Source organism: Haemorhous mexicanus, chromosome 29, assembly GCF_027477595.1.
Source record: "Haemorhous mexicanus isolate bHaeMex1 chromosome 29, bHaeMex1.pri, whole genome shotgun sequence".
NCBI classification, from domain to species: domain Eukaryota; kingdom Metazoa; phylum Chordata; class Aves; order Passeriformes; family Fringillidae; genus Haemorhous; species Haemorhous mexicanus.
The window spans coordinates 4,819,923-4,842,442 of record NC_082369.1 but is presented as its reverse complement, the minus strand read 5'-3'; the positions used below and the strand labels follow the sequence as shown (position 1 = coordinate 4,842,442).

Genomic DNA, 22,520 nt, shown 5'->3' with positions numbered 1-22,520 from the left:
TCAGGAAATAAAATAAAAATAACAGAAAAATCAATAGAAGGATGGTTTTCTTCCCAGAATCTAAGGGCAATCCCTGCTGGCCACTCCAAGAGCTTCTCACTTTTTTGCATGGGTGTAAAATATGAAATTATTATGCACAAAACCAGGTTTGCTGTCAAACATAGTCTGAGCAGAGCAGAACCGTGCTCTCCACTCAAGAGAACAGAGTGGGGAGAGGAACAGAACTTACCCATGAGCCTGAAACACTGGAAACCTCTTTTCTGGGACACTGTCCAGCATTTCCTGCATCCCACACACACAGTATTCCATCACCATATACGTGAGGGCAGAGTTAAGGAAGCTCCAGGGTTAACACTCCTCAGTGTTAAACATTCCTCAGATGGGCAGCAGCCCCACCCCAGAGGGAATGGCTGCACTTCCCAAGTGCTGAGGGAATGTTCCTCCAGCTCCCACAGGACAGGAAAATCCTTCTACCAAATGAGCATCTGCAGTTCTGTGACCAGACCTGGAACAGGATGGGAACTCCACAGAAAATAAGCTGGAGATCTCACAGGCATGACAGGGAACAGGGAAATACCTTGAAGTGGGCACAGAAAGTTGGGAACTCCCTGGCAGAAGAGCTGCAGCCCTGGGTGCTCTGCAGCTGAGATGAAAGTGAGCTCCCACCACCTTCCCCAAAGTTGGTTATTCCTCATTCCCTGTCCCAAACAACCCAGTTGTGTGCTCTGTGGAACAGCTGCTGCTTACTCCCAGCTCCACAGGAGTATTCCAGTAGCAGGAAAAAGGATCCTTGGAGAGCTGAGAAGCTTTGTGAAACCACATGGATAAACACAGTTACAACAGAATGCCAAGAGCTGCTGGCACTTTGCAGCATTTGTTCCCTTGCAGCATATTCCAGTTTTTATCTCTGTAAGCTTTAATGCTGGGGCCAAAAAAACGGTAACCAGAATGCCTGATGTTGTAGTTGTCTGTTTCCTCCTCTCCTCGGGCTTTTGAAGGCAAAGTCTGGCTTGGAGGGGCCTGGGAGAACAGACCCTGGGACTCTGGGGAGTGTCCTGAGAGAGCAGAGGCTGCCAGCGCTCCCCTTCAATTCTGAGCACGGTCAATTACTGCTCCAGGCAGTTGCCTTCTTAACCCTAAACCCAAAATAAGTTACTTTTGCCCCAAGAAGCCACCTGAGGTAGAAGAGGCAGAAGGGAGACTCCTGCTCTGTGTGGGATCTGGGCTGAAGACTCTGCTGCCCCTTTCCAGCATGTTCCATCTAGCAGCTCCAAACACTGAAAACTCATTAAATTCCTGCTCCATTCCCCATGAGTTGCTCTTTAGAGAGACCCTAAAATAGTTTAAATATACCCTAAACCAGAAATTATGATGGGCATGAAGATTCTCAGTAAATCAATAAAAGCAAGAACAGAAGAGACAGCTCCAAAAATTCATTCCTACCCTTTCTTACTCTGGATAAAATCTGTGAACTACTTCTATCAGAGTGATTTGGAATACATCAACTCTCCCACTGTCAGGAGAATAACAGTGATGGTAGATAATCCAGACCAGCTCCTGGGGAGCAAAGAGGCTCAAGGACAGCCTGGCTGGGTGTCATTAACATCCAGGCTGCTCCTTACCCCTCCTTGGTCACTGATCCACTTCAGGTTGATCAATCAGATTAGAGAACAGACTTCCAGGATGGAGCAGATCTGTTACAGGTGCCCCAAGCCCTCAGTGCTCCTCCTCAAGGGCTTCTGCTCCCACACTCAGCTCTACACACTGGTAATGGGATCCCTGGGATGCTGCTCATGGAACTGGGTTCATTTTCTGCCTGAATGAGCTCTCCATTCACCACTAGCTCTGCACTCCCAGCCACAGCAGGCCAGCAAACAGCCCTTAAATACTAAAAGTCATTGATATTTTTAATCCAGTAGCCACAGCTTTCCCTTTCTCACAGAAAAATCACAGAAGGTTTTTATTAGGTGAGTTGCTCAAACGCTGTCTTAACCTGAAGGGAGCCTACAAGAAAGATGGAGAGGGATTTTTTAGAAGAGCACACAGTGACAGGACATGGGGAAATTGCTTCACACTGACAGAGAGGGGGGTTAGATGGGAGATTAGGGAAAAAATCTTCCCTGTGAGGGTGCTGAGGCCCTGACACAGGTTTCCCTGACAAGCTGTGGCTGCCTCTGGATCCCTGGAAGTGTCCAAGGCCAGGCTGGAAGGGGCTTGGAGCAGCCTGGGATAGTGGAAGGTGTCCTTGCCCATGGCAGCAGGTGGAATGGGATGAGCTTTAATGTCCTTTTTAACCCAAGCCATTCTGTGACTCTATGACAAACAGCTCAAGCCTGCAGTGCACTTCCACCAGCAACAAAACACTCAGGTGGGAACAGAATCCTTCCTTCCACAGCCCCAATTTCCAATCCCACAGTGCCTGCTCTGGAAATGAGGATTTTTCTATTTAATCACCAGTGGGGAAGTTGACATCTCTCCCTAAATCCCAACTCTGCCTCCTGCAAGGAACCAACACAGCCCTGTGCATGACTAAGGGCTCTGCCCCCAGGGCAGCCTCAGGGAAACAGTCCCTTTTCTGCTGGATCTGTTCCCAAATTTATTCCCCATGTGGCTGCTCCAGGTCTGCTCTATCACAGCCCAGGCAGTGCCAGTCAGGAGCTGGGGAAGGGCTTGAACAAAATCATGGATGAATTCCTGCCCCAAGTTCTAGTGAAACCAAATTCCCCCAGTTATTGCCAGGATCAGCACAGGGAGGAACAAACTTTGTGAGAATGCAGAAGCAGATAAAGATAAAAATAACAAAGTCAACCTGTCCTTGCAAGGGAAAAGCACTGAAAACCAACTCTGGACCAGCACTGCTCAGAAAGTCCAGCAAGGAGCATCCTTGGAGAGATCCCACTTCCCAGGGATGGTTTTGTGTTGTCATCACCTGGTACCAACACACGATGTCTCTCTCGGGCTCCTTTTCCCCCTGCTGCCTCCTCCCTTCTACCTAATTAAACAGATCTCTCTATCAATAACTGACTTGCAGTCCCCTCACTCTGGTGAGGCCACAGCACAAGCAGAAGCTGTCACACTCCTTTATCCTAATGATCTGGTGGCAGAGTGTTTGATCTAATTAATGCACACAATTAAATTACTCCTTTTCTGGAGTACTGTAATAAGAAGACAGTAGTTAGAAAACACTGTCAAAAATAAAAGGATCCATTTATAACATATGCTACAAGGGATCAGCTCCAGGAATTTCCACATTTGTTCCAGGCAAAGTGCTCTCAGTGTGGCAGAGTCACACAAAATCCAGCAAAGTGAGGATAAAATTACCTTGATCAGTGTCTGTGTGAATTTGTGTTTGTGTGGAAAGTCTGCCAGGTGGGCAGGATGGTTATTAGCAGCGAAAGCAATTTAGCTGCAAAAATTTAGGCTTAAGAAACATCCAAAAGGGCCTTCCCAAAAGCAGAACTACAGCAGAGAACAGTGGGAATTCAAACCTGATCAACAGCCCTGTGCAAAAGGATATATTTTCTGCTTCTCCTCGTTGTACAACACATCTACCAGCTGGATGACGTTTTTGTGCCGTAATCTCCGCAGGAGCTGGATCTCCCTGCAGGAAGAGACAAGGAAAAAGTTGCATTTAAAAAGATAATTCCCAACTCCATTTCTTCCAAAATTTCACCCGAACTTAACTTGACTGAATGGCTCAGAGACCTGAAGTGAATCCTGTGTTTGTGGGGAATAAATAAGGTATAACAGGTGAGGAGCCACCTTCTCTTGGCTTGGGGAACAGTCCCTTGAATGTCACCTGTACTGATCTTTGGCTCCAGGGATTTTATACCTGCCCCAAACCACAGTTTAGTCTCTTTTGCATTAAACTCATCCTGCAAAATCCCACTGGATGCCAGCTGTGGAGAAACAGGCAGAGCAGGACAGTCAGGTCAGGGTGGTTCTGTTGGTGCCTGGCAGTGCACGTCCTGCATTTCACTTTGTTCTGCTGCTGCTCCATCCTGGGCTGTGCTGAGCTCCCAAATTCTCCTTCCCAGCTCCCTTCCAGAGCGATCTGGCGAGTGCTTTAAGCAGTGTGGTCACACTTCATCAGCTCAGCCTCTGGGAAGCAGCATTACAAGGAATTCTGAGCACAGCTTTGGAAGAGAGAGCCCCTGCCCAAAGCCAGCTCAGAGCCCCTCAAGGGCACAATCAGCAGCTCCAGTAACGAGCTGGGGCCAGCACAAAGGCTGAGCAACAACCAGGAGCTGCTCCTTGGAAAGGGCTTCTCTGATGCAGGAGTGCAAGGAGAATCCTTACTGATCTTTTAAGGATGCCTGAGCAGTATGAATTATTTCACTACCAAAATTAAGGCCAGACACTCCTTTCTCAGCTCTGGATTTAGAAGAAGCCACCAAGAGCTGAGCAGAGACCCAGGATACCATAGCAAAACTCCCAAGTATTGTGTGGACATGGCAGACAAGTCTAATTATAGGAATGACCAAAGGGCTGAAGTGGATTAAATTAGCACAAGGAACAGCAGCCAGTGTCAGTGTGGAGCTGAGGAGATCCTGCAGCATGAAGGGAGAGGGCTGAGGGCTCCAACCTGGGCTGCCAGAGTGGAGCAAACACAATGAAACACAACTGCTTTAAGGCCCAAATGTTGGGAACACATCTAAAATCCTGATCCCAACAGCTCATTCCCTGTAATACAGCTTGGAAGCACAAACACTAATTCCTCCACCTTCAACAGACAAATAAATATCTCATATTTCTGTAATGATTTCCCCTCCCAGGAGGACTTTGAGAACCAATCCAAAATGCCAGGGCAGTGCCCCCACCCCTGGGGCAGAGGCCAAGCCACCCTTTTCCCAGAGGAAAGATTACTTCTATTTTTAGCCCCTCTTTCACTCTGGAATGCCTGAGGAGCAGGGACAGCCAGCCCAGTCACCTCCAATCCCATCTTGCTTTGCAAACCCCTCGAGTAGGGGAATATAGGTCTCACCTCCTCAGAACAGGCCTAAATTTGATTTTTTTTCTTCCAAAACTACCAAGAAAACCCCACCACAGCCCACTGCAAGTGTGTGAGTAGACAGACTGCCAGAGGCCAAGACCTGCTTCCAAGTACAACCTCCTTGGAAGGAGACAAGGGGGGAAAAGACCTGACTCGAGCTCTGTCAGATCCATTAAGCTCATCCTGGTGGATTAAGACTTATCCCCTGCAAGGTACCTGCTCTGGCAAATAACAGGGGGTGTTGCTGCTCAGAACTGTAAATAGCAAAGCTGCCCCCTTGTTCCATGTGCCACAGCATTTTGGAACATGCCAAAGGCAGCCTGGAAAGCAGACTCTCCTTCCTGGACATCTCTACTGTGAGATCCAGCATGCTTCCTACAGCTTGTTCCCAGCCATTCCTGCCTAAACAAAACCCAGCAACACAGCCAAGAGATTCATTGCCTTCCTTTGGTTCACAGGGCTCTTCCCACAACATCCTGAAAGCTTAGGAAGTGCAGCACCTGATCCAGGACTGTGTGAGCCAGTGTCACTTTTTCTCTTTCCTAGTCCCAAGGGTCCTTCCACATCCTGCTCCTGCAGGGATGTCTGGCATTCCAAGTTCTATATCCATCATGGAGTACAGGTCCCAGAATTTCACCTCTCAACCCAAGCAAACATCCAGCTCAGCAGAGGAAGTCCTTGAGCCACACAGCTCCAAGGGGAACACGTCTCTGAGGAGGAGGGATCAGCCCATTCCCACCTGAGCTCACACCTCCAGGGCTTCCAGCAAGTCCTTCCCCAGCAGAGCTGTCCCTGTTTGGAGGTTCCAGCTTGGGACTTGCAGACCCCAGGAACAAACTGTCACAGCACAGCCCCATAACCCAGGTTAACCCTCTGAGGAATTCCAAGGAGCACAAATTCCAAGCAGAGCAATTGCTGAGGTGGTAAGTACAGCACAGGGCACTTGGGATCCCACAGAGCCCCAAACACTTAATTAACGTGTCAGGCTATTAGCACACGGCGTTATTAAACCTCTGCTGCTGCAGCCACAGGCTGCCAGGTTTTCCTGCCTCTTTTTGGCAATCCCACTAAACTCCTTTTTTTTTTTTTTTTTTTTTTTTTGCAGGGATGAGATTCTGCAGTGTCTGCCTGCCTGAGCCACCTCCACCTGCTCTAAAGAGAAATGAGGATTCTCCCAATAGATTTAAGGAAACTGTGTCTTACAAGTTTAAGCCCTCAACATCCTCTCCAGGACTCAGAGAGCACTTCAGGGCTCATTTTCCTGGGGCAGAAGTAAGAGTATTTTGGGGTAGAGAAAAATAATTTCAGTCCCAAACACATTTTAGTTGTAATTTCTGTATCTCCAGAACACCAGGAGACAGGGCTGGGACAGAGATGAGGCTGTGGCCTGGGATATCAGCAAGGAGTGACCCAAGGTTGGCATTAACATCCAATTCCAGCCCAACATCTCCAGGTGCCCAAGGCCCAGCTCAGACCTGTATGATCCTCCACAGCTCATTACTGCACTCTCATTACTCCCTGTGTGTTACTGCTTGTGGAATTACCCAAGGGCCACTGTCTAGGAAACGTTTTCCAGGGAGTTCCTTGGATGACAATTCCATTCCTGTGCTATCAGCCCAGCTGAAGCAGTGCTGAGCTGCCCTGTGAGGGGGCAGAGGCAGGAGCCCACCACAATCACCTCTGCCCAACAACCCAAACCTCATGTGCAGCTTTTCCCTGTGTGGTAGGAAACACTGGAAACCACTTCAGTGATCAGATTCCAAGTGAGAAAGCAGAACCCAACAGTGTGATCCAGCCCACAAACTGATTTCCTGCTGTCCTGTGCACAGGAACAGTTTTTGGGCATAAACTCCTCAAAGCTGCTCCAACACAGCTGCCCAAAGTGAGATTCCAGTGCAATCTGGCTGTGTTGACATTAAAATACTGTGTCAGTGTCTTGTCCAGCACTACCTGGAGACCTCACAGCACTTTGTTCCTCCCACACTGAGGACTCAGATCTCACACTCAGAGCAGACACAGCTTTCACTCCCTCTCACAGCAGTGCTGAAGGGTTCTGATAAGCTCCGAGTGCCAGGGGACCAGGGAACCACAAAATACAACAGTTTGCCTTAAAATTCCCCACTGAAGCAGCAGATAAAGCACATGGATAGGTGGGCAGAGGGAAAAGGATGAGGGAACAGAAATAGGAACTTGAACTAAAGTAAACCCCTGGGTACAAGGCAAGACCTAAAATCTGCCATGGTGTTTTGGAGCAGGTGGGACTGAGCCAGGAAATGTCCACAGAAAGTCCCTTTTAATAACTCCTTTAATGACCCATCTGATACTCCCAGCCCCATTCTGGGTGTGAATAAAACTTCCATGGAGTTCACCTCAGGACACAGGAGCATTCCCATGGCTCTGAGAGCAGGGAACTCTCCTGATGTGGGCAAGCTCTTTTTACCTAATTTACATTGAAAGCTTCCCTAAGGAGGAAACTATCTCCAGGTTCCCCAGTGGCAGCTCTGGATGTGCCCATGGAGGGACCCAAGGACGGGGCACTCAGCCTCCACCAGAAAAACAAGAAACATTTTATTACACATTAACCAAGTTTGCTTGATCCTGAACCTGAGCCAGGAAGGGAGAGACAGGGAGGTCCCAACCTTGAGATGTGACTGTTCCACAGCCAAGGCTGTCAAGAAAGGTTGGAAGGCAAAGTGAGAGAGCTCCCTGACAGCAGTCCTGGGACAGGATGTGAAATATCCCACAGCTAAACTGGGAAATCAAACTGAGGGACAGACACAGGACTCTGCAGGTCAGGCTCACCCACAGCAGAACACCCCAAGTGTCTCCTCGACCTCTCAGAGCTCTCCCTCCCAGCCTAGATAAACCCTCATGGGTTGTTTGGGCTGCAGAGGCTCCTGCAGGGCTGATAAGCAGCTCCTGGCAGGGCTGGGACGCAGCTGCTGCGAGGTCCAGGGAAGGAAAGTTCCCACACCAGCCCCACAGATCCAGCCCCTCCTGGGGTTCACTTCCTGAGGGCTTTGTGCCCTGAAAAACCAGGTGTGGCAGAGGCACAGAGAGCTGACAACCCTTGGCCCCATTTTACAGCCACAGAAATCAGCTGGGGAGAGCCTTGAGTTAACTCCCAAGGACCTCAGAAACGAAGCCAAGGAAAAAAACCCAAAACTTCCTGTGCCCATGGGGTGCTCCATATATTGGATCTTGTTCCAGCCACCTTCCACATGGGTGGGAGGAGGAATTGCCAGCACAGAGAGCTCCAGGGCCTTGGGAACACCTGGGCAGATACAGGAATATCCCTATGAGGACACCAGGCGTGTTTGTAAGGTCTCACCTTGCCCAGGTGCTGCTGGCTGGGAAAGGTGAGAGGACACAGAGGAATTGCATTAAGAAACAATATTTTATCCATTAAATGACACCAAAGTGGTGTATTCCAGACTGCCCAGTCCTTAGGAACCTGTCCCTTCCCTGTGCCCAGCCTCACCCAGAGCACTGGCTGCTGTTCAAAGGGAAGAGATTCCTAAATACCTGTGGATTAGGAAGCGCTTCCACAGCAGAGCCACGCTGTCAGCTAAAACAACACAGGAGCTAAACAAGAACCAAGTTCACCCATCCAGCTCCCAGACCTCTTTACTCACTTTTTCACGTTGGCCTCCCCGTTGGGGATCCGGCGCAGCTTCTTCTTCTTCAGGATCTTCACAGCTCTCCTGCACAGGGTCTCTGAGTCCAGCATCTCCTTGACTTTGCCGTAGGAGCCCTCTCCCAGCAGGTCTCCCATGAGGTACTTGCCGATGAGCTTGGCCCGTTTGCGCCGGGGCTGGTAAATGACCTCGGTGGAGTCGATGCGGTGGATGAACGTGTCCATCCCCACCGACATCAGCTCGCTCTCTGCAAACATTCCCAGCTGCTGGGGCTCCTGCAGATCCATCCTGGATTAAGTTCCTTAACCTGTTTTTTCCTTAAGCGCTCAAGGGCGTTAATCCTGTTTGTTAGTTTCCAACACTCCCTTTTACTCCTTCTCGGGAAAAAAATATCCAGAAGATTGTACAAACATGAATAATAAAAAAAAAAAACAACCAAAAAAAAGAAGGAAAAAAGAAAAGAAACAAGAAAACCAAACCTAAGAACTGCTTCCAGGTCAGTTGGATGCTAAAAGATCCCGGCCTGGCTCCAGAATGTCTTTGAAAAAGAACATAAATCTGTGACGGGACACACTCAGTTTGGGACTCACGTTGCTTCCGACCCGGTCCCGCTGCCGGGGGCTCTTCCCAGTCAACTGGCCTTGACTGGGCCCAGTTTGATCCTAAAGAGTTAGGTCATCTCCGGGCCGTCAGGCCACCCCGTGGAACCAGAGCAGCTCCCAGTCCCTCTCGTGACTTTCCATCCCTAGGAGCTCATGATTCCCAGCCGGGGTGGGAAGGTGTGCTCCCCCTGGAGCACGGGCCGGAGGGGGGGTTCAGCCGTTGGGGAGCTGGAAGCAAGTTTCCTTGAAGGAGTTTTCCGAAACAATTCTTGCGTCTTCGCTTTCGCCTACAAAAGTTTGAGGCCTTCGGTGCCTACCGAGAGCTCCCGGGGGCATCCTTCATCCACCGGGATTCCGCCCGGCACATGATGTGTCACCACCTCTGCTCCGGGTGTCAGCGGTGCAGGACAACACAACCCACCCCGGCCCCGTCGACCCCGGGGGGGGGTCAGGGAGACCCTCTGCCCCGTGTCCCGACACCCGGCTCCTCCCGGCGGGACCTCCTGCCCGGTGTCCGGTTCCTCACGGAGGGGGGGGGGGGGGTCAGGGATGCCCACCTGGCCCGGACGGTCCCTCCAGAACCTCCCACAGGTGTCACCGGGGCTGGCAGCAGGGTACAGCGGGAGAGCAGAGAGGGTGACAGGGGACAGGACACTTTCAGTGCGACAAAATCAGCGCCGGAGCCGGGACGGGACGGACTCCGGGGGGGGGGGGGTTCGGTGACCTCCAGGCCCTTCCCGGCCCGGGCCGGGTCCTTCCCCGCAGGCAGCTCCGGCCGCTCCCGCCGGCCCGAACGGTGAACTGGGGGAGGGGGGGCGGGCGGCCGAGTCCCCCCTCCCCGCCGCCAGGCGGGGGAGCCGGGCCGGGCCCCGGAGCCGCGCTCCGCCCCGCCGAGCCGCCGCCTCCCGCGTCCCCCCCAAGTTCAGGGGCCGCCCCTCGGCCGCTGCCCCCTGGCGCTCTCCCGGCCCCGGCCCCGTTCCTTGTCCCGGTCGCGCCGCCCCGTTACCGCCCGCCCCGCCGCGCGCGCGCCGCCGACGCCGCTGCCGCCATCTTGTCCCCGCCCGCCCCCGCCGTTCCGTCTCCCCCCCCCGCCCCGCTCCGCGCCTCGCGCCGCCCCGGCGCGCGCTCCCATTGGCCACGCCGTCGGCCCCGTCCCCGAGCGCTCGAACGCTGATTGGCAGCGGCTGCATCACGTCGGGTTACGGTTGGTTCGTTACTAACGACCCTCCCACCCACCCCGGCCGGCGGCGGGGCTATATGATAGGTTAACTGAGCTGTCCGTCATCTCTAAGGGCGGCGTTTGAGGTGCAATTCAGATGTGATAGTTCACAGGCGATGTCCGTCGCGACTGGGCGCGGGGCTGGCGGCGGCGAAGCACTACGATTGGCTGCTAGAGCTGTCAGTCAGCGCTCGGAGGCGGGGCGGCGGGCGGTGAAGGGCGGAGGGCAAGGGGCACGCGGGAGTCATGGAGACAGGACCGGCACGGTACCGGCCCTGCCCGGCCGGGGAGCGGCCCTGCCCCGCCGCCCTCACGGTCCGCCTGCCGCGCTTGGGCCGCGCTTGGGCCGCTTCGGGTTTGGGGTGAACCCACTCCCCCTGCGGTGTCCCCCAGCCCGCACGGTTCCGCACGGTTCCGACTGCATCTCGTCCCATCCTGCTCAACCAAGCGACTGCGAGGGCATCCCCAAAATAACGGCACCCGGCTCCAGCGCCCCGGCCAGACCCCGGCACGGCCCGAGCGAACGGGCTCCTCTCGGCGCCGCCTCCCCCTCACGGCCCCGGTCCCGGTAGAGCCGTTTCTCCTGCGGGCACCCTCCGGTGCCTCCTAAGGGTTGGGCTGCACACGCTGCTCCCCCCGCAGGGCCCTTCAAGAGTCTCCTCCCGTTTCACCGGGTACCGGGGATGTCCAGCCCGGGGAGTTGCGGTATGACAGCTCCAGCCGCTACCGTGTCTGCTCCCGCCGGGAACACCGGGAACACCGGGAACCGGTGCCGGTACATGGGGTTTGTGTAGTGTCGGCTCAGGGGAACCACGGTACCCCTGCACCCGCCTCCAGCCCCGCTGTGCCAGAGGGTCAAACCCTTTGGCCAAAGGGATGGAGCCAGACTCGGCTGGGATTGCAGCATGGAGCACCAGCTCTAAGAGCTGAGCTGTTCATTTGAGGCAGGGCAGGACAAATCCATAAGTTTTCCCTTTCCACGAGAGCTGCTGGCACTGCATGGATTCCAAAGCACAGGTGGGAGAGCCCTGAGCCCGTTTTGGGGGGCTTTGAGCAGGGTCAGGGCCCCCTGGGTTCCCAAAGGGTCAGAGCACTGCGATGCTCTAGTTTGCTCAAGGAATTTGGTTTGTTCAAGGAATTTGAGCTTGTGAAGGTTTGGGAGAAGGTCCCAAGGGCTCCGAAGAGGGGGTGCAGAGGAGGGGGCTGCTCTGCCCAGCCCTCCAATCCCATTAGCACTGCCTTTCCCTTCTCCCACCACGGCTTCTGTCACAACAGCACCCAGCCCCGGGTGGTTTACTCCAGTCTTGGCACTGAGTCCAAAGTGCTGGAACCCATCCCCGAAATTCTGGTAAATGCTGTGCATCCCCTTCCGAGGTGTTCCCAGCAGTGGGAGGGCAGCATCGGCTGGAGGAGCTCCTGACACTCCACACACACTCTGCTCCCTGCCCATCCCACTGCCTGTCCTGCTCCCTGTCCCACCAGGGTGGCAGAACAATCCCCCCTGAGAGGCAAAATCCTGCTTAACTCTCCAGGAATGGCCACTGGAGCAGGACAAGCCAAGGGCTCATATGGGGTGTCCCCAGGTACTCCCAAGCCCCCCAGCCCTGTCCCCCACTGGGGCTGTGGGTGCATCAGGCAAAGCCAGAGGCTCTTGGGTTTTTTCAAATATTTGCACCAGCATCATCCCCTCCAGTGGATATTTGCACCATCCATCCCCCTCCCAGTCACAAGCTGGGAGAAACAGCTGACACCTGCCAAGCTTTTGGCACATGGGGCACTGCAGGAGCTGAGCCCTCACCCTCTACAGCCCCACAACCTGGCCAAGGGGGAACAGAAGGGTTTATTCAGACATAGGATGGTTTTGTGGGACCCTGGCACCCCAGCATGGTTTCTGCCAGGTCCCATCCTTGCCCTCTGCAGGGCCCCAGTGCCAGCGCAGCACTGCCAGGACCCTGCACAGGGCAGGGTCTGTCCCCTGGTTGCCTCTTCCCGCAGCTCCGGGGGCACAGGGCCAGCTGGCGGCATGGCTCCACAGCCCTCACCCCACGGAAAATCAGGGGATTTCCAGGCTCTGGGAAAAAACAGGAAGTGGCAGTGGGTGACAGCAGCCAGGCACACCCCAATGTGGAGCTGCTCTGCAGCTGAGCCCATGGGATCAGGGCCTAAAAACTCCAATCTTTGTCCCCATTTCCTGAGACTGGGTGTCTTACAGGGACCAACAGCCTGGGAAGGGCTGTTCCTGGAGAAGCCAGGCTGTTTTCCAGGGACATTGCTCCTGTAAAGGGGCAAACAGACCAGGACACAACTCAGCCATGTCCCCACATCTCCCACCAGTGCAGGCACAGGAGAGCTCCAGTGCTCCCAGCCCAGCATCACTTCTTCTTCACTGGGGTTTCCTGTGTGATTTGGGATCCAGGCTGGGGTGGGAGGAGGAAGAGATCCTGGTAAGAGAAAACCGGGTTTGGTGGTTCTGGGAGGAGGCTGATTCAGTGCTAGATGGATCCCTGTGCGTTCTCCCACTGTGTTTATTTATTTGTATTTGTGTAACACCAAATAAAGAGCTGGGGGGGATTCAAAACAAGGATCCCTGTGAGAAGGGTTGCTTTGATTAATTATTATATGCAAATGAATAAAGAATGGGAGCAGCGGGATTAGCAGGGGGAGAAGGGGACTGTCACAGACCTTCCTGGTTCCCCCTTTGCCCCTGGCACACACCCAGTATTCCCAAGGACCCGGTGTTAACGTGGTTCCCATCTGCCAGTACTTCCCTTCTTGGGGATAAATCAGCTCCCTCTGGCTGCTGCTGTGCCGGTGTAAAAACAGACCCATCCAGGAAGCTTCTGTATGACCCCTCGGGATTTTGTTTCTACCGTGGGACTGCAAAAGTGGCATGAATCCAATGCAAGCAATGGGAAATTGAAAATATTAAAATGTCCATTGAGGGGAAAATGAGTGAGGAGCCCAGGATGATCAGAGCAGGTCATTCTCCAGCCCTGTGATTCATTTAATTCCTATAGCAGGACTTGTGGCATGGGAGTGGGCAGAATCCTTGGAAGTTGCTCAGGCTTTGAGTGTTTCCAGCTCTCCTGTGTCCTCCTGTGGGTTGAGCTGCTGCCCTGTCCTGCAGGGAGGAAAAGTGAGGAATTTTTCTTTTGAGAGGAAAAGGACTGGACAGACTCTGCTCAGCCTGCAGAATCTGATGGTGCTGATGGTGTGCACAGCCAAGGCTGCTCCAGGACTTTGGTTTGCCTCCCATTTCCATCCCATCCCGAGATGGACAGAGGGATGGATGGATGGAGGGAGGGATGGAGGGAGGGAGGGAGGGAGGGAGGGAGGGAGGGAGGGATGGATGGATGGATGGATGGATGGATGGATGTGGGATGAAAGGCGAGTGCTCCGGATCTGCACCGATGCAAAGCCTGTGGGAACGGGCCGTGCCGGGACCCACAGGAGCCCCCCGGGAGCCCCCGGGCCGGGTGTGGGCCCGGACCCGCCGCTCCAGGGGCAGCGCCCGCTCCTGAACGGGGACGAGGGGCCGGGCGGGGGGAGGCGGCGGAGGCTCCCTCTGCCTCGGGGGTTCCTTCGCCCCGGGTCTTTGCCGGTCTCCGGAGCCGCGGGTTCATCCCTCGGGGCTACCCTGGCAGCTCACACCGAGACCAAGTTTCGAACCGTGCCTCTCCTGCCTCCCGCTCCGCGGCCTGGCCCGGTTGCCCCCGGGCCCGGTTCTCCAGTTCCCCCGCTGCCCACTCGGGCCCGGTCCTCCCGTTCCCCGCCGCCCACTCTCCACGGGCCCGGTTCTCCCGTTCCCCCGGGCCCGGTTCTCCAGTTCGCCCGCTGCCCTCTCCCGGTTCTGCCGTTCCCCGCTGCCCTCTCCCGGTTCTCGCTCGGTTGCCGCCTCCCCTTTCCCCGGAAGCTCTGTGGCCCTTCCAACATGGCGGACCCGGAAGCGGCGCCAGGCGGCGGCGGCCGGGCGGGAGCCTGAGCCCCGGAGTCCCCGGGACCCCCGGCACCCCCCGCGACCCCCGGACACAGGTAAGGGCCGCCCGCTCGCTCCGCCCGGGGCTCGCGGCTTGCTCCCCCCTGGCTCGATCTCTCCGTGGGCGGGGGCCGCGGGCCCGCTCGGGCCGGGCTGGGGGGTTCGGTGGGGACGTGGCCCCCGGCCTGGCCTGTCCCAGGAGCCGTCGGTCGGTGCCGCGGGGACTCCGGGGGCTGCGGGGCTCGGGCCGGGCCCGGAGCAGCCTGTGGAGACGGCAGCGCCGGCCCCGCTCCCGCCGCGCCGTAGGCACCCGTGTCCCCCACGCGTGTCCGTCCCGCGTGTGGAGCGGGGCCGGAGGGGCTCGGCGGGGACCGCTCGGGGCTGTGCCGGTACCGGCAGAGCGTGTCTGCATCGGAGAGAGCCGGAGATGCTGCGGAGCCTCTGTAACCGCGATCCCGGCAAAGCCCAGACCCCTCCAACCCTGTCCGAGCCGGGTCCGGATAGGGAGTTGCCCCGGTACAGCCGGGGTGGCCACAGCCAGCGAACACTCGCGTTTCTGACTCCCTCTCGTGTTTCTGGCTCCCGCTTCAGCTGCTTTTCCACGAAGTGCTGTGAAAACTGCACAGTGGTCACAGAAACATGGAATGGTTTGGGTTGGAAGGATCTCAAAGCTCATTCAGTTCCACCTCCTGCCATGGTCAGGGACACCTTCCGCTGTCCCAGGGTGTTCCAAGCTCTGTCCAACCTGGCCTTGGGTTCCAGGGTTCCAGCTTACAGGGATGAGGCCACAGCTTCTCTTGGCAACCTGTGCCAGAGCCTCAGCATCCTCACAGGGAAGGATTTCCTAATATCTGATCCAAACTTCCTCTCTGTCAGTGTGGAGCCATGAATCCATCATGCCCCGAGCTTCTGCTGTGGTGCAGCTTGTACTGGCCCAATTCAGAGTCTCTGCAATACAGAACCAGTGCTGTCAGACCATTAACTGGGCTGATACCAGAGGCTTCACCTTATATTAAATACTAGTGCCAGGTCTAAAACTCCTCAGAGTAACCAGTGTAAGATCTGTGGTTCCCCCTCAGCAGGCTCGATTTACAGTGAAAATGAGATAGGCTGGGCAGGGCAGGTCCTGCAGGTTCAGCACTGGCATCCCAAAGCTGGGATCCAAAGCCCAGGAGGGTTTTCTGGTCCGTGCACTGGCCCTGGGGTGAGTCTGGAGGGCAGGAGGGTGTTGGCTGTGTGCCTCTTTGGGGCTGTTCCTGCTGCACATCATCCTCGTGTCATCTGAGCAGTGAGCTCGTGAGCCATGTGGGAATGGCTGAACCAAGAGCAGCTGCTGGTGGGAATGTTTAAGTGGAAAATGATGTGCTAATACTGTTGCTGTGGGGTTGGGAGTGCTCTGTGTCCCATGCAGCACTGCCAGGTTTTGCAGAGCTCCATAAGCTGCCAGCTGGAGCTTTTGGAAGCCTGAGCTCTGCTATCTCTGCCAAAAGCTCTTTACTTCATGGGGGTCTGTTTTTTGAATGTTTACACCCTCATTTTCCTAAAATAAGCCTGTACCTGTCTCGTTCAAATGTTGCTGGGAGGTCTCTGCACAGGAGCAAACCGTGCTGTGACTTGTCACCATAAGAGTCTGGATCCTTCAGGAATCAGGAAAAAGGTTTATACTCTCCTGAGACATTTTTCTGTTCAAAACTTAAAACTCTTAAGTCTTTTTTGGTTACACAATCGAGGTCTGCACAAGTGTGGGTGTGATCAAAGTGAACACATGCCTCTCATGGAGCAGGTGCACGTTGAGTCTGCCTTAAGGCTGCCCTAATCCTTAGGGAAGTTGGCTTTGATGTCCTGAAGTGGTTTTTCTACTGTGAGTGGCTCTCTGTGAAACAGAACATTGGTACCTGCTCAGCTCTAGAGGGTTTCTCCCAAGTGTCTCTTGAGAGAGAAATTGGGGAAAAAAAGTGTAAAGAAGTTGGGACCTGCATTTTCTCAGCTTCTGACCTTGCTTAGCCAAGTTCTTTGTGGAAGGGGAACAGCCCCAGTGCTCCGAGTGCCCTGCTCAGGCTCTGCCTTGTGCTGGGAGGCGCCCAAAACACTGTTTTTGGGAATGTTCCATGGTTTTGGGAAGCTTGCAGGGATGTGTTTGTGGTTTGGGAATGTTGGTGCTGGATGTGTGAGGGTGATGCTGGGTGGATTTACACAGGAATGTGCCGAGTTCCTTGGCAGAGCATGGGTGGGGTCTGGGAGGTATTTTTGCCCTGTCCAGAAATAGTCCTATGTATTCTCCCAGGTGGAAAAGCAGGGATAGGTAGAATTTACCTGTGGGGGGCAGTTAATATTTTCTCCTAGAGGGAACTTTTCCCTCCAAAAAGCTGTATTTGATTGGTTTTCCCCTGTTTGGTCTGAGTGTCAGACGAGGAGCAGCTTCAAGTACTGCTTGAAGCATCAAACTCTTCCCTGTAGAAACTCTGCTGTCCTTGGAGGTCAGGTTTGTTCTTTTGCCTGCACCACCACAGCTCCTGCAAGAATCTCTGGAATGATCCAGATTTTTCTTCCCTTTCCTTACAGACTAATTCCCACAGATAATTGGTCTCATGGATTGTTCCACGCTGCAGCTCTGCATTGACTTGTGGTGCCCAGTTGATGCCAGGATTTGCCCTGGAGCCTGGCAGTGCTGTGCCCAGCTCCAGGGCTGCAATACTTGTGTCCCAGGAGCCTTTTCTATGCTCAAAGCATTCAGGAGATCAGGCTGGCTCAAAATGCTGGCTTAGGATGCCCTGAAGCAATTCCATTTTCATCACCCATAATACGTCTTTCCGCTCTGGTGTTCTCCTTTGTGTTGGTGACAGAACTGAGTCCTATTCCCATCTGCTTGTTTGGTCTAAACTTCCCAAAAATACATCAAGGAGAAGCATGAAAGAGGAACTTGAAGGTGCCTGGGTGCTTGAGAAGTAAAACTGGTTGTTCAGAGTTCTGTGGGGTTGACTTCCCATTTCTTTGGGGCCATTGCATCCCGCAGAATTCCCTCCAGCTGCAGCTCCCGTGGGTGCCCATGCTGGGGGCTCATGTGTGGGTGAAGCAAGGAGGGGACACTTTGGGGGTTCACCTCTGCTCTGTAGGGGTGGGCAGAGTGATGGGAACTGATCCCTGAGCGGGAGGAAGAACAGGATCACATTCCCAAGGTGTTTTTGTTGTTCCCAGCGTGTGGTAATTCATGATGGGCAGGTTTAGCTCCCGCTGCTCCAGGCATGTCTGTGGGTTTCTGGCTGTGTTCCTTTAATGGAGGCAATTTAAAACACACCAACAAAGGGTGGAACACAACGGGAGGAAGTGCTGGCTGCATTTTACTGGGTTGTTTTCACCTCTTCTGATCGCAGTTATCAGTGATCCAAGCCCTTACTCCCATCTCTGTCCATCCTGGTTACAGCACAGCAGCTCTTTGTGTGTTCCCAATTGGAATTTTCCTGCTGGAGCGCTGGTCTGAGAAATGCCTAAAAAGCTGAAGTTGTTAAAAGCTGAAAGTTGTGCTCTGTAACCTCTAGACATGATGAATTCCAGAGGAATTCCAGGCTGGAGCTGCTCCTTAGTCCCTGTGCTGACAGCAAACCTTTTAGCAAACTGTTTGGAATATTGAAACTGTTCTGGAGCTCAGTGATAGGATGAAATCTCTCATGGGCTTCGTCATCTTGTGCAGGGAGCTGCTTTCACTTTCAAACCTGGGCTGCCTGGCCAGGAAGGAAAATGTCCAGTGGGATTTTTAGGGTCATGTCCTCTGGATCTGGGGGATCGCTGCTCTTCCATAGCACTGCTGCAAGGAGACGTGACTGAAGTGGCTGAAGCTGGGAACAGTCTCTGTGTGCTGCTGCTGAGGGCTGGGCTTTCCTCTCCCAGCCCTCTCCCAACACCAGTGCTGGGACCGGGAGCCTCCTCTCCGGGGATTTGCCTTAACAGCGGAAGCTGCTGCTTGCTCGGAGTATGTTTGGTAAGAGAAATGGTGGAAAATCACTTAAAAAGTTTGCTATAGCTGTTCCCTCACGTGTGTGTGCCTCTGTGTAATCAGTGTCTACTGTCACAGCAGCAGGATGGGATGTGGAAGTGGAAGCACTTTGGAACTTGCTGATTTTTATGGTTTTCCGTGATGTGGCTGCCTGGAGGATGGCGGGATGGGACACAAAACTGAGGGCTGTTCCCACTTCTCTGTTCTTGTGCTGGGTGTTGTCCTGCTGTCCTCAGACTCATGCAAGTCTCTGACTCTGGATTTAGTGAGTGTTTTATTTAGTTTTTTCTTGGAATTTGGGTGTGTAAACAGGACAGCAGCCCCTGGCACTGGAGCATGAGCTCAGAGTGAGAGCTGGTTCAGCCTCCACATTCATCACCAGGAACTCGTTTTGCAGCACAAAGATTTGGCAGGTGCAGGTTGGATTTCAGGGTGTCCAGTAAGTGCTGGTGCTGCTCTCCTGGAGTAAGGAGTTCCCTCAGCATCCTCCAGGACTGTGGCTGGAATGGTACCAGCTGTAGAGTGGTCTCTTGGTGCCTCTTTTCCCCCCGTGTTTTCAATGCTTGGGTGCATTTTGCATTTGCACTACAGCCAGCACAAACCAAGGCCCAGAGCATTCCAGCTTTCTTGCTAAGCAGTTTTCCTTCATTTTGTCAGTGGGGTGTGATCTGTTGTGCAGTTTTCCTAGGGAACTGGTGCTGCTTTAGAGGCAGCCTCTGCTCTGCAGGGCTCACCAGTGAGATCTGGTGGTGTGAGACAGAAGCTAATGCAGAGCAGGCACAGAGGGATGCTGATATTGATTTTACCCTTCCTAAGTTCCTTTGGATATGTAAGTAAAGCTGTATATTTGCGATGGCTCTTACGGGAATCACTGCTGCTGATTTCCTCTCAAAAGCTGTTGTAAGTAGGGGAAAGAAAAAAAAAAAAAAAAGAAAAGCAGCAAAACCCCTGAAGTCTGGTGTAAGGAAGAGTCACAGGGTTTATAGACACAGAACAGTTGATGACATTCACCCTGAGATCAGCAAACCTCAGCCCTGGCTTGGGTAAAGCTGAGCAGGAGTTGAAGAGAATCTTTGCAAAATAGAAAAGGGTGACCTTCTCCCTGCAAGAAAACCAAAACCCAAATAATCCCTTTGGGAGCTCTACACAGCATTCCATAGGTGGGATGTGACTGTTGAACTCTGCTTTTCACACAGAATATCCTTGGCACTTGAGGGCTTTGCCTGTGACTCCACTCTAGGATCAGTCCAGGCTGGGGGATCCTGGCTGGTCCCTGCAGCCCCCACATGAGCCCTACCCAGAGGGCACTGCTGGCACAGCTGTGGCACCACAGGAAGGCAGAAAGAGTCACTTTAATTTCACTTTCCATTGCAAATGCCACAGTCATTTTGTCCACCGCAAGGTCACTTATTTTTAAAGGGCCTCGGAGTCAGAAATGGCTTTTCAAAAATATTCCTTGTAGCAAATAGTGTCTCCTGAATGATCAGAGGTGGCTCTTTTAAATTACAGCTTTGGTCTGTGCTCTGTAGGTGTTGTGTGTGGCTGGATTGCTCCATCCAGAGGTTTTGGCCACTTTGATTTACTCAGCTTTTGGGGAGGGTCAGGGAAGGCAGGAAGTGGCAAAGAAGCAAAGACATTGTGGATGCTTTTCTCTGCTCCTCTGGTTGTATAGGTTGCTTTCACCATCTCTTTTTTTATTTTAATCCATTAAATCCAGTTGGAAATTGTTTTCCTATGAGATTATGGAGAATTTAGAAGAAAATTAATCAGTTTGGTGGTTTTGACTGAGAAGCTGCACTGGAGGCAGGGTGTTACTGTGGGGTTAATCCTGCCAAAACAATGCTCCTGCTTTGGATCCCCTTTTGCTGGCAAAAGGGAAAGTGCCAGAAGCTGATAAATTCAGGAATTTGTGGCATTAATACTATTAATTTCAAATGAGTAATGAGGTATTGTTGGGTTTGACGGGTGTGGGAAAGGTCTTGGTGCACAGAAACATCTGCCTTGGAGCTGGGGGGACCCCGGTGTGCCACGGGGTGGGAGAGGAGGGTTCACTGCTGGCTCAGCAGTGTCCCACTCCAGAGCATATTTTCAGGAAAACAGGCACTTTGGGGGAATTGATTGCCATGAGTTTACACTGGAGTGCAGAGTCTTCTTGTACATTAGATAAGCAAATTCCTCAGGCTGAGCTCAGCTGTGGGTGATCTTAGGGACCTGCAGGGCTCCTGGTGTGAAAGGCGGGAGAGGTGGGTTCCAGTTCCAACCTGGGTGAATTCCAGGTGTGGTGGTAATGGAGAGCTCTGTTTCCCATAAAACCCTCTCTTTTCTGAAGAGGCAGCAGCATTTCACAGGCTGGTGGCTGTTTGCTCATCTCTAAACTATGTTTAAGCTTACAAGTATTTTTTTTTTCCCCACCTCCCCTTTCACAAAACCTAAACGTGCCTTTCTTTCCCAGCCCAGGACATGGTGCAGGGTGAAGAGCACAATTAAAGACGCTGCCACCACTCACTCCACATCCTGTCCCACCCTCCTGAGGACTCCATGAGGCAGGACACGGGCTGATGCTCTCACCCCACCATGGATGGGGGGAACAGCTTCCCACAGCACCAGCAGCCGGGCGATGCCGTCCGCGGCATCCCCGGCCTCCGCTCCCAGCTCGCCGTGCCAGATGTGGAGGTGAGGCCCTGGGGAGGGGGAGGCTGTGCCCAGGAGGGGTTTGGGCACAGCAGTCTGGCCTGGTAGATCCTGGGAGTCCTGGTCTGTGTTTAGAGCAGCAATTTCCAGACTTCCCAGGCAGCTGTGCAGGGGGTTGCAGGATTGAAGTGAGGAGGGAAAAGCAGGGCTGTGATTAAAACAAAGCCTCTCTGAAAGCTGCTGGCTGCCAGCTCCTAGAGGAAGGACTGAAGAGACTGAGAGAATCTGCCCAGGATTGCAGACCTTGTTCCTACCCCAGCACATCTCTACCAGACGTGTGAATCTGTGCCCGGGTCCAGCTGTCCTTGTTTCCAGAGCAGCAGAGATAAATAAGTTGTTTTTGTCCTGATATAGCTGCTAAAACCAGACCAGGTCCCTGATGCATTTGTCCAACAGGGCAAAAAGTAAACCCTGTCCCAAAATAGCTGATGTGTTCCTGGAGTTTTCTCTTTCTGTTTCAAACTCTGGAATGTGTCACATGCAGGGACACAGAGGTTCAAACGAGGCCCAAGTTCCTCTTGCTTCAAGTACAAGGTTTTGTTGCTTTGGGCACAAAAAGAACAAATTAAAGGCTGCTGTGGAGCTGAGTAAGGAGATACTGTGTTCTCTCCCTGATTTTATTGGTATGAGCTGAGCTGTTAATTGGAGACTGTTCAGGGAAATGAGAAGACAAAAGGCACAAAAGGACATTTTTGGATGTGACCTCTGATGGCCAATTTCAGGTTATTGGGTTGGTGCTGACATCCCACAGAGACTGAGTCATAGAATGATGGAATCACTGAGGTTGGAAAAGACCTTCAAGGTCATCAAGTTCAATCTGTGATTGATTCTCACCTTGTCACCACACCAGAGCATCGAGTGCCACATCCCCTCCTTCTTTGGATAACTCCAGGGATGGTGACTCCAGCACCTCCCTGGGCAGCCTCTGCCAATGCCTGACTACCCTTTCCACCAATAAATTCCTCCTGATGTCCAACCTGAACATCTTGTGGCACAGCTTGATGCCATTTCCTCCTGATGCCATTTCATTTGTCCCTTCAGAGTGTCCTGTGAAAGGGCTGGGGAAGGAGACAGTGGTAGGGCAGTAAGTTCCAAAGCTGAAACTGAGGTCCTGCTGGAGAGACAAGAGCCACCTCTGCCTCTGGGAAGCACTGAGGGAGGGAAGCCATGGGCCTGCCCTCGTGCCTGCAGCCCCAGGTAATTTTTCCAGGCCTCTGCTGCTCTAACTGTTGTGCCTTCTGCTTGCAGAATTCCATGCTGGCCGCCGACTCGTGGAGCAGCTGCTACCCAGTCTCTTTCCCAACCTCATCCTTCCCAAGTGAAAACCAGTGAGTGCTGTTCTTCTTTGTCTAATCCTCTCTGCTCTTGCACACCCCGTGATTCAACTGTTTCTTTGCTGCTTTCCATGTT

The 22,520-nt window shown here is 53.5% G+C and overlaps 2 protein-coding genes across 4 annotated transcripts in view; one reads left to right on the top strand and one right to left on the bottom strand.

Moving 5' to 3' along the window:
• STK11 (serine/threonine kinase 11) overlaps window positions 1-10,055 on the bottom strand; it is a 32,147-nt gene extending 22,092 nt beyond the window's left edge. The window contains exons 1-3 of the mRNA XM_059869878.1: window positions 8,629-10,055; window positions 3,518-3,601; window positions 230-319 (exon numbers count right to left, since the gene is read on the bottom strand). Coding sequence (XP_059725861.1) covers window positions 230-319; window positions 3,518-3,601; window positions 8,629-8,918 — 464 coding nt within the window. The 5' untranslated portion in view covers window positions 8,919-10,055. The remainder of the gene's footprint in view (window positions 1-229; window positions 320-3,517; window positions 3,602-8,628) is intronic.
• Window positions 10,056-14,342: 4,287 nt separating this feature from the next.
• Window positions 14,343-22,520, top strand: part of SBNO2 (strawberry notch homolog 2) — a 50,313-nt gene continuing 42,135 nt past the window's right edge. For 2 of the 3 annotated variants that reach the window (XM_059869867.1, XM_059869865.1), the window contains exons 1-3: window positions 14,343-14,484; window positions 20,872-21,092; window positions 22,359-22,438. In XM_059869867.1, the coding sequence (XP_059725850.1) occupies window positions 20,994-21,092; window positions 22,359-22,438 (179 nt within the window). In that variant the 5' untranslated portion in view covers window positions 14,343-14,484; window positions 20,872-20,993. Of the gene's footprint in view, window positions 14,485-18,145; window positions 18,405-20,871; window positions 21,093-22,358; window positions 22,439-22,520 lie in introns of those variants that run through there. The other variant, XM_059869866.1, reaches the window with a different exon arrangement.